The 10,960-nt window shown below is 52.0% G+C and overlaps 4 protein-coding genes across 4 annotated transcripts; 3 read left to right on the forward strand and 1 right to left on the reverse strand.

Moving 5' to 3' along the window:
* Positions 1 to 265: 265 nt before the first annotated feature.
* Positions 266 to 3,791, reverse strand: FIG4 (phosphatidylinositol-3,5-bisphosphate 5-phosphatase; the record flags this gene model as incomplete). The annotated part of the gene is made up of 1 exon (XM_062948795.1): positions 266 to 3,791. The coding sequence occupies exon 1, from the start codon at positions 3,503 to 3,505 to the stop codon at positions 266 to 268; it is 3,240 nt and encodes a 1,079-aa protein (XP_062797447.1). The 5' UTR covers positions 3,506 to 3,791.
* A 449-nt stretch (positions 3,792 to 4,240) lies between these two features.
* QC764_602890 (uncharacterized protein) lies at positions 4,241 to 6,498 on the forward strand (the record flags this gene model as incomplete). Its single annotated transcript, XM_062948794.1, has 4 exons — positions 4,241 to 4,876; positions 4,928 to 4,981; positions 5,044 to 5,376; positions 5,439 to 6,498. The coding sequence occupies exons 1-4, from the start codon at positions 4,437 to 4,439 to the stop codon at positions 6,496 to 6,498; spliced, it is 1,887 nt and encodes a 628-aa protein (XP_062797448.1). The 5' UTR covers positions 4,241 to 4,436.
* Positions 6,499 to 7,926: 1,428 nt separating this feature from the next.
* QC764_602880 (uncharacterized protein) lies at positions 7,927 to 9,063 on the forward strand (the record flags this gene model as incomplete). The annotated part of the gene is made up of 1 exon (XM_062948793.1): positions 7,927 to 9,063. One exon carries the CDS (start codon positions 7,927 to 7,929, stop codon positions 9,061 to 9,063), a length of 1,137 nt encoding a protein of 378 aa, XP_062797449.1.
* A 598-nt stretch (positions 9,064 to 9,661) lies between these two features.
* QC764_602870 (uncharacterized protein) lies at positions 9,662 to 10,863 on the forward strand (the record flags this gene model as incomplete). The annotated part of the gene is made up of 2 exons (XM_062948792.1): positions 9,662 to 10,052; positions 10,106 to 10,863. Exons 1-2 carry the CDS (start codon positions 9,992 to 9,994, stop codon positions 10,861 to 10,863), a joined length of 819 nt encoding a protein of 272 aa, XP_062797450.1. The 5' UTR covers positions 9,662 to 9,991.
* Positions 10,864 to 10,960: the final 97 nt, after the last annotated feature.

The raw sequence follows: 10,960 nt of genomic DNA on the forward strand, positions 1-10,960 counted from the left end.
CAACCCCAATCCTCCTCCTCAAACTCAACGGCTCCAACCTCCTAGCAACTTGCACCACCCCCTTCGAAGAAAACAACGTCTCCAACGACCTCATCTTCAGCCCCACGCTAATAAGCCCACTCGCCCCACCACTCCTCCCCCTCGCACCACTCCTCCCCCTCGCACCACTCGCCCTCTCCAAACAAGAAGCCCCACCACCACCACCACCACCACCGCTTGCCCCAGAAGTTCCCCCCACCCCGCCTTTCCCCCCGACCTCAGACTCCTAATCCACCGGCTGCTGTTTAAACAAGCTCTTCCCCCTCAACCACTTCCTATAAGCCTTATACCTCTTCTTCTGCGCATCCTCCTCGGTAACCGTCAGCGGGTTCTCCCCCACCGTCACAGTCTCCAAATATAACTCCCTATCCTGCTCCTGCTCCTCCTCCTCCTCCTTATCATCCCTCCTCGGCATCCCCAGCTTCTGGGGCCAGGGCGTCGAAATCGGCAGCCCTTCCCACTGCCAACTCCCATTGACATACTCCTGGTACTCTGGCTCGATTTCCGAGAGCGGTATCTCGCTCGACACCACCAGCGGTAAATTCTGCGGGTGCGAAATGTAGCGCGCGTAGTCTTCCGCTTCTACCGCGCTGACGGTGGGGTTGAGAGATTCCTGGACTACTTGGGTAAAAGTCCATTGTGCCGCGCGGGATTTCTCAAGGGCCGATTGTTTGTTTTTTGCTGCTTCGTCGCCGCTGTTGTCGTTGGGGTGGTGGGAGGTGTCTTTCATTATACCATGGGTGGCATATTTGTCTGGTTGGAGCCAGCGGTGGGAGAAGATGCCTTTGCTGCCGCTTCCTGTGCTGGCTGTTGTGGTGGGAGTTGGTCCAGCATGGCCTGTCTTTTCGTTGATCGAGGATGTCTCCGCGTCGTCGGCCATGCGAACCATGTCGTGGGGAGCAACGATTGTGACTTCTTTCTTGGCTTTCTTCTTTTCTTGCGCTTCACTGTCGCCCAGCTCGGTGCGGACTCGGAAGGGGCTGAGATCGTACCGGCCGTCGAGGGTTGATTTGAAGGGGATGTATCGGAGGGTGGAGTTCATTTTGTAAGAGAACATCTTGAGGAAGGAAGATAATGTGGAAGGGCGATAGTACTCAAGCCAGTAGTCATCATAGGCCGACATTGGCTTGCTGGTGTGGGGAGCCTTTCCTTTGGTGGGCTGGTAGGGTGGGAGGACTCGCGGTTCGAGGAATTTCGGTGTATACCAATGGATGTAATCTCTTTTTCTCTTATCAAGCCATGTGCGTGGGTTTTCGTGATGAAGGTAGTAGTCTGTTGCTAGATCCCACAGCATTGGCTGGCCGTGGGCAAAAATGTAGTTGCCCAGAAAAAGGTTGTAGGCTTCCTGGCGCTGCCCATCAAGAAAGGAGTTGTTGTAATACCGCTTGAAGCTCTCAATCATATCTCGGGAGTGACTTGTCCACTGGTTGATCTTGCGGTAAGTCTCCATCGTGTTGACGAGCTGTGAGCCGCCGTATTGGACGGCTATGGTGTCACCATGGTCATGGTACATGTGTGTGAACAAGTTGACAGCGTCAGTATCATAGTTGATGGCTGTGTCCCCAAGGATGCCGAGCGCGTAGAGTTGATGTCCAAGTGCCCGCTTGCCAATGACAAACTGAGCGGCATTGGTTCTGTCGAGACAGTCTATGCAGTTTGTGCGCGCCACCCCGTTCTGGACGCGGATAGGAGATGTGTAACCGTCCCCATTGTGAAAGAAGCCCGTGGTGATCAATACATCTTCTGCGATCTCCTCAAGCGTCCCGATGACATCTTGATCACGACTCTTCGCGGCACGGGACATGTCCCAGGCACGATGGATGATCTTCTTGTCTGCTGGTAAGAACTGGTTGAGGTAGTTGATGGCACGCGTGTATTCTTCGAGTAACTTGCTTTCTCGAGGTGTCCTCTCACGAGACTTTACCAGATTAAGTGCGTAGATGGGTGCCCCATAGCGCTCGAAGAGGTTGTCAAAGTGCAGGGCGGCCGCACTGTAGAAGGGGTCGACCAGGTTCAGCTCGATTGGAGGTTTCGGAGTCACACCTGTGTTGTCCTGCGTCCAGTAGAGAGGAATAGACCCACGGTGTTGCACATACGAAGTATAAGAAGGGTTGGCAAAGAACTTGGGACCAGGCGCATGGAACGAGGTCGTGAGGGCCTCTGATACAATCTGCTCAGTCTCTACATCATTGGCGACATAGCCCAAATCATTGGCGCCTCTCTTCAAGAAACGAGCGCCAGCAAAGTACCGACTGCGGCGAGCAATGACAGTGATGTGTGCTGTCCTGCCGTAGACCGAAACGGCGGCTTGGTCGATGTACCCGTGGATTATAGGGCGACACCAGTCATACGGCGCATTGAGAAGTTTCGCAACTGGCTGAAGCAAGTGGTTATTCCAGACAAACATGGAATTGAAATCATCGTCAACCGCACAGGGGTGGCCATTGATCAGCGCAGCCCGCTCTCTGGTGATGTTGTACTGCAATGTCCGCGTGATATCATACGAGTAGCTGTAGTAGAAGGAGCGCGTTAGATCCAGGTTGTTCAGAATGCCCAGGAATCTCGACTCCTCGGTGTTGGTGTTTCGTTGATCCACTTTGAGGTTGGGTGATGTTAAGGGAATGAGGTCGGTGCCGTCGATTTGGTAAACGTAGTGGCCGCCTATCATGGCCACAGTGCTCTTCTTGGTGATGAGAAGCATGTACCAGGGACCGGTAAACTTGATGAACCCCAACAAACCCCATGTCGTACATCGAAGCTTCAGTCCACCCGTTCCCTTGTTCCCATCGTCGATCGTATCTAGCAGCTCGTTCATGTCCTTCTGGGTATATACTGTCTTGTCGTCGGTGATACTTAGTTCTGACTCGTCATCGTTGATCCTGTCGATCTTGAGGATACGATAACGCTTCTCTGTGACATCGCCGCCGACAATATAAAAGCGACTGGCTGTCTCGTACAAACTGAACCTATGCATCTTGTGCATCAACCTCGACCTGGGGCCTGCCCCATCGATACCCCCATATCCGAGGCGAACCTCCTCGTCTTCGTCGTCTTCTGCCATTACTCCTACACCTGGCCGCGATGATGCTGGGTCGGGGCTCGATGTTCGCAGGAAGGGTTTCGCGACAGCTGGCTCGTCCTCGTCGTTGTCGTCGCCTAGCCCCGCGCCAGCGCCTGTGCGCAAAGGTGCCGATTTACCAGAGGCTACCGAGTCTGTGTCGGCACTGTTGTGGAGCGGGGGAAACAGGACGGGCTCGGTCTCTGGGAGCTCGGGGACTCGGGAAGGGGGAGGAGGAGGGCCATTTTGGCTTTGGGCTTGAGACTGGCGTGGTAGCACTGGAACGGGAGCGGGAGTGGGAGCTTGGGGCACTGGAGCTGGTGTCTCGGGACCACCACCACCGCCTGCAGGTGTGGCAGCAACTAGGGCGCTGATCGCAAGTTGGGTTTCTGCTGTGTCGGCAGCCATATTCACCAGTCCCCCATCGTACCAGAGTTAATGTGTCAGCCGTGATAGGCGATAGGGCGGTAGGGTAGTGGAGGAGAGGTCGGTGTGGGTTCAGTTGAGGTCGGTCAGCGGCAAGCATGAAGCACGGTGATGTAATAGGTGGGACCAGCTTGTACAAAATAAACGAAATTGCTTACACAAAACACACAATAAACAGTGGCTAATTGAATAACACGAAGACCTTTTAAATATCAACCAACACACCTTCTATAAGTTCTGTCTCTGAGGGCCATTCGATGGTTCTCGAGGCAAGTCTGTCATCTTCGAATACCTGCTATTCTGTCCAAAATGTGGTGGACCGCACTGGATGGACGCCTGAATCAAGTGATCCACCTCATCTCATCCCACAGTCTCAGACGCAGTTCTTGAGATGAGGTTCACAAAGAAAGCCTTGTATTACGACATTTCTTACGTATTAACTGCAGTCTGGCACTCAAATGTTGTGCATAACATTACTCTTGACAAATCTGCGCTCTTGGGTTCCTGAGCACGGTTGACCCGTTTAGGGTTTGAGTTTCAACGAGCACTCTTGGCTCAGAGTTGGTCGAAGAAGAATCACGACAGCTTCATGTCCGGGCGCAAGATATTCTAGCTTAACCTTCCGTCCCTCGGAATAGTGGATGATCAGGATTCCCTGACGGGTTATTCCTATCGCGTTTGTTCATTTTGCCACTTGCTAATGCTTCCAACATGGTTCTTAGGCATTTGCACGGGTTCAAGGGCACCAACATGTCAAGAGACATCTCAATCTTTTATTAGTGCTATGGGGAAAACAAGCTGTCTTCCGGTTTTTTGGTCCTGCATGTCGTTCGTTTTGCCTTGGTTCCATGGCTCCCACTAAATAAGCTTCAGGCTGGCGTTCAAGTGGCCCGGCACCTCTTCACCTTGAGCCATGCCCTCGAGCACCTCGGAAGCATGCGAGTCGTCCGCGCGTCACCTTGTAATCCTCACTCGTCTCGGAGATTCAACATTGCGGTCTAATCCTTCCCGTAGGATCATGGCCTACTCGACGAAAGTTGTCGGGCCTTTATCGAGTCCGCGCGGTAGGGAAGACAATGTCCTGATCATTCCCGAACCTCCTCCTCCAAGGCCATCGCTCCCTGGCCGCCGTGTCAAGCAGGTTGCGCCTTTTTCTCATCCGGAAATCACTCGCCGGCGGCCCTTACGATCCACTACCGTCTTGACAGAGTATACCACTATTACCACCACCCCCGTCGTTGTTGTCTTGGTCGAAGGTCCTTTCACCACTGGCCATGCCCAAGACACGGCCACCACACAAAAAGCAAACCCTTTGTTTTCTACCAAGCGAGGAACACTGTTAACAAGGACAAGGTAGGAAGAGCTTCACCAGCCGCAGGAGCTGACGGCTGACACCAGATCCAGGATCGCTGGAGTGGCAGAGCCCACTCGGACAATCTTTGTGGCCATGGATGCCGCGTGAGTGTGCTCGATATCGGCAGTTATATGGCGGGGAAGTTGAGCTGACAGAGCCTCTCCAGCCTGTATGCCCCTCCGCCGGAATCGACAGCGTCTGCGGCCGTCGACCTCCCTCAGGATCCAGGAAATGGAGCGATGCTCACAGGGGAGTGTGCGTCGGCGCAGTATACACTCATCGATGATGGTGGGCCGACCTTGATATATGCGCCCTTTGTGGGCTGTATCAACAACAAACCAGATTGTTGTCCCTATACACCCGCAACCATGGCTCAAAAGTTCAAGGCCGTTGTCACAGCCAGTTCCGATGTGTTTCCCACTCCGCAAAATCAGCAAGATTCCACAATGAAAAGTTGTGCTGCCGATTACTACTCCGTCTCTGGAAGTTGCTGCCCAAGGTACGTCATCATGTCGTCTGAAGAAGAAGCCGTGAACATCAAAAACTGATTACAGGTCACAGCGGCTACGTACTTTGGACCTCCGTCATGGGTGGCCAAACACCATGTATAAGGGCTCTCACAGTAACCACCGAGGTGCAGACCATCACCAACACGCCGGCCGCGACAACAACGAAACCGACCATGGCCGTCACGGGCGTTGTCTTTGCCATGGCCTATCCACTGGAGGAAACCTCGGGAGGACTCCCGAGTGGAACAATCGCAGGCATAGTCGTGGGCATCATCATGGGAGTATTCTTCCTAGCGGCGGTGATATTCTTCAGTTGCCGCTACCGGCGCAGCAAACAACTGAAGAACTTCAAGAAGGAACTCCATCAAAACTTCTATGGCGATAACGGGACTGGAACGTCGGAAGTTCCGACGCTCGTTAACAATACGAACGCCAACAGTACACGGGGAAGCACTACTACCACGATGGCGCATCATCGGCCACAAAGCTCCCTTTGCGGCACCCATTACCTCCACCGCAAGACCATCAAGCGCGACTCGGTCGCCAGCCTCGGGCACAAAGAGGAGCGAGACTTGTCCCAGGTCGATAACCCCGACGAACGATACACACCCGACTCGGCCTACCCCCAAAGACCGCCAGCCAGGGAAGCGATGGTAAGGCGGGAATCATCAGTACACAGTCTGGATTCGCAACTATCTCTCCATGACGAGAACTGTTACGACAACATCTTGCCCTCCCCGGGCACGCCAGGGACCTTGGCAGATGGGAATAACAATCACAATATCCGTAACAGCAGCAATAATCCAACCAACGATTGGGCTGTCTCTGGGTCGGAATTGCACCTGGCAAAACCGCAGAGGCTGTCGAGGGGATACCCGAAGATAGTGTACACTCATTCCCATGGACATGGGAGCAATACAAGTGTGCCGACTACGGTGAATGGTGGCGAGGGTGGGGGAACGGGGAGGCCGTCCACCTCTACTTCAGGGAGTGCGAGCGGGTCGGGAAGTATTTGCAGTAGGCCGTCGACAAGGTTGGAAGTTATGCCGGGAACGCCGGAGGAGGATAATAAGACCAATGGGAACAGGGAGAGGCAGAAGGTTGAGGTTTGAGTTGGAAGGTTGGAAGGAGATTGGAACTTTGAATGTTATGATTGTGATAGAGATTGATGTGGATGATGGATATGTTTATAAAGATGCTTTTGGGATATGAAGGAGAAGGGGGGAGGGATATCACAGGGGGATACGACAGAAACGGACAACAACAACAACAACAACAACAACCACGGACATAGGAGGTTAGAGCGGACAGCCTATGGTCAGAGCAGTTGGTGAGAGAAGGAATGGTGGATGAAGACGAAGGATGATCTAGAAAGTGGGAGGATATCTGTCTGTGACCTGTTTTGTCTCATGATCCGTCATTGGAGGGTGAGTAGGTACAACACCTTTTTTTCTTTTTCTTTTGATACGTCAAAACAAATGAACATATGTCGTACATGGACAAGAGATGGATAGGAACAAAACGAAGAGAATGAGTATTCCGGGGACGGTCTCTGGGGGTTAAGATTAAAACTGGTCGTTATGGGTTGGCTTTAGGGATACACCGTTGTTCTGTTCTTTTTTTCTGGGTCATATCTCTCGTTGTCCACCTCACCTTGCACAGGTCTCTATTCTTCTTTTGATGGGGATATTTCAATAGTGGGTTCTCTTCTGGAACTATTGCATGATGAGTGATATCTGTGATGCACAATGACAACTTCTGTGTCCCCTATATCCAACTTCCAAGCCCGTCATCCTTCAAGTTGTGTTAAAGAACCCAAAACCTATAACGTGACATCAACTTACATTCCACCCTTTCGTTTCACAGAATCATCCCGTCCATCGACACAATCGGATTCGCTGGACCCAAAACACAACAACCCTTATCTGTTCCCACTCGGCAATCAATACCGAACAATTTAAAACCTCCGATCTTAAGGGTCCTTTTTCCTACGGCAATGCAAGCTGCACAATGATATCAGCTCTTGGCTTTTGCACCGCCCCTAATTCCAATCGACCGATCGGTCGGGCACCAGAGGAGGGAACCTCATCAGTCATGTTGTGTAACCCCTCACTTCTTTTCGAGAACTCTCGTTGGGTGGTGTATGCTGACTGGCTCAGATTTTACAAAAGCAGGGAAGTGATCGACAAGAGTGACGCACCTCCCGGATTCTTTCCAGCTCAACCACCATCCACGCTTCACCAACGCGGGGTATGAGGTAAAAATCAGGTTATTCGTCCGGGAACACGAAAAACAGAAAAAGGTTATATCCCCATCCCCATGTCCAGACGGGGAAAATGGAATTTCAAAAAGGGGTGTGTGTTTGTTCAATAAAGAATTCCGTCAAAATCAACAAATATTTGTCAACTGGTCTTGGCAAGGGTGAATAGGGGTCGCTTCAAGACTCAAAGTCATCACTCATCACCTCACAGGTTTCATCTCATGACACTTTTTTTTCTTCACTTTTCATGATTTACGATCTATAGAGAAAATAATCTGTAATGCCTACCCGTCCATCAAGATTACCCCGGCGCATCAGTCATTCCACGCCCCCGAGCACAACGTACGCTCGGGATTACACCGAACACGACGATGATCATGACAGTTCCAGAGGACGGCGAAGGGGTCGAGCAGATGATCACCATCATCGACGACACAGAAGAAGGAGGAGTGTCGAGTCAGACGATGGAATTTACCATGATCCAAGAGATCGCCGCTCTCACAAGAGTCGAGGAAGGGGAAGAAGTGTCGACTCAGACGACGACACTTACCGCGAGTCAAGAGAGAAGCGCTCTCGCAGAAGCCAAAGAAGGGACAGAAGCACCGATTCCGAGGACAGCACTTACCACGGCAAGTCCCGACATCAAAGCCGAAGAAGAGACAGGAGCATCGACTCACAAGACAAGCGCCACCACTCGCACGACGAAGAAACCTCAAGACGAGGTCGACATCGATCAGTACGCCACCCCCTGAGAGGTTCACACCGATCGCCATCTCGATCATCATCAGCCTCTTCCTCCTCATCAGAGAGCGACTTTGACCGTGTCCGTGACCCTTCCCCCAAACAGCCCGGTCGTCTCCACCGCCTAGCCCGCAGCGTCAGCCGTCTAGGACGTCGTCGCAAACCATCCGTCTCATCGCGTTCCAGGTCCAGGAGTTGCAAGGGCAGGGAAGACTCGCACGTCCGCTCCAGATCCCACCCACCCCACCACCACCACTCCTCATCAAAACACAACGAATCCCACTCTCCCGCAGACATCATCTACACAGCCGCACGCACCGCCTTTGAAGCAGGAGCAGTGGCCGCTCTCAAGCTGCGGGATGATCCCTCGCCATTGATAGGTGCCAAAGGTGGCAAGATTGTCGCTGCCGCCGTCGGAGCTGCTGTTGTCGACACGTTCATCGACCAAAAGCACCCTAAGCGGAAAGGAGGGTTGAGACACACTGTCATGAGGCAGGCTACTCAGATGGCGATAGGAAACATCGTTATGCCGGCTGTCATACACGCTGATAAGAGACACGGAAAGGGAGTCCCAGTGCAGACAAGTGTAAGGGGCAAAAGTGCATGGTTTGGGAATATGAAGGCTGCTGGTGCAAAGGCCGGAGGGGGCGTGAGAGCGGGTGGTGGGAGGAGGTAAGTTGGAGAGATGCATAATTTTCTGCCGTTGTACCATATTTGGTCTCGTTTCATTATTGGTACTGACTGCGGGATTGATGTCGTTCTAGAAGGCGGCTGCAATAATGACCTGATGTCTGTAACGAATAAAAGATTGTTAGAAAAAAGACAGTAGAGATAGCGTGAAACAATTGACTTGCACTTACATGACAGCAAGAATGTAGCCTGCCTTTGTCAATCAGCGTTCTCCGAAACTGTAATTAGACGTTCTTCTAGGCCTGTCTGATACAGACAATATGAGCTCGCCTAGTCTTACCCACCAAACATCCCTTTGGTGGCATCTTTCAGCTAGTGTCTCCAATTCGTGGCAGTTTATTAGCGATCTTCTCAAGTAAAACGGTAGACTGTTGATATTTCCGCATCGCTGACCTTTATTAGTGCGCACTTTGAAGGGGACCGTCGGGTCTAGGCTGGAAACCGACAGCTTTTTATCTCTGAATATCAGGCCCAAGGACATTGAACGGGCATCGGTTCCTGGCCCCGCTCCTGTACAGAGGCAGGTTCCTGTCTGAGATCTTGGCATGGACTCGGTGTCCGGCAAAAGCAACACTAGGGAATGTCGGACGGCGGTTTATTGCCGCTTTGAGGTATTCAGCTCCAGCCGGTCAGCCACGGACTCTCTCCAAATCGGACCCCGAACCAGCTTATGTGAGGCGCTCTGCACGGCTCTCTAAGCAAGACCGATGCGGTTGTTTAAATAGAAAGGCAACGGCCGTAACGGTTTGATTCAGAGTCAGCCTCACCTTCCAAGCATTGTCCCAGTGGTTTTGTGTAGATAGCATCCAGACTTACAAAGAGCCTCTTCCCCAAATCCACCGTCCATCTCGACCCCGACTTGCTACATTCCAACATCTGATCTCGCTAGGGAACACACCAAGTCAAAAAAAAAGATGAGAATTCTAGGTCTCCATGGTCAAGGGACAAGTGCCTACATCTTCAAATCTCAAACAGGTAAGTTGCAATACCCCAAATCTTGTCAGATCGCACACTTACAGATGCAATAGTTGCTTTGAGAGCAAAGCTCCCAAAAAGCTACGAATTCGACTTTGTTGATGCCCCATTTCATTGTGCCCCAGCACCAGGTATCAAGGTTTTGTTCGACTCCAGTCATTACACTTGGTGGCCAAAAGCAACCATCAACGGCATCAAAGGTGCGCACAAGTGGTTGATTGACTACATCGAGGAAAACGGACCGTACGACGCCGTGATTTGCTTTTCCCAGGGCTGCTCCTTAGTTAGCAGCTTCCTTATCTACCACAACCTCGAAACACCCGAGGAACCTCTACCATTCAAAGCAGCCATCTTCATCTGCGGCGGTCTCCCTCTCGGTGTCCTCGAAGATCTCAACTTGCCCATCACAGAAAAGGCTCATGCTGTCAACGATGCCACGGGTGCGCTGCTCAAGAAAAAGGCCGGCGCATTGATTGATCTGGCGAAGAATCTCGACAAAATCAAGCCGGGCATGGGACTGTGGGACGACGTCAACGGGTTGCTTCACGACCCGTCAAAGATGCCAGACGAGACAGATGTGTTTGGGATTGACTTTACCGCCATGCCAAAGGAAGCCATGATCAAGATTCCAACAATTCACATCTACGGTGCTAAGGACCCAAGGTGGCCATCGAGTGTTCAGTTGGCGTACTTTTGCGAGAACAAGAAGGAGTACGATCACGGCGGTGGACATGATATCCCTCGGTCGACGGATGTTTCCATCAAGATTGCGAAGATGTTGGAGGATTTGAGGGAGGAGATTGGAGCATAATGCTTGTCGGAAAAGTAATTGATGGTACTGGCATAATATCGGCGTTTGATCGTGGGGGCGGGTTTGTGTTGTTCGGGATCGGCTTATCGGTATTGCG

The sequence above is a fragment of the Podospora pseudoanserina genome, chromosome 6 (assembly GCF_035222485.1).
Source record: "Podospora pseudoanserina strain CBS 124.78 chromosome 6, whole genome shotgun sequence".
Taxonomy (NCBI): Eukaryota; Fungi; Ascomycota; class Sordariomycetes; order Sordariales; family Podosporaceae; genus Podospora; species Podospora pseudoanserina.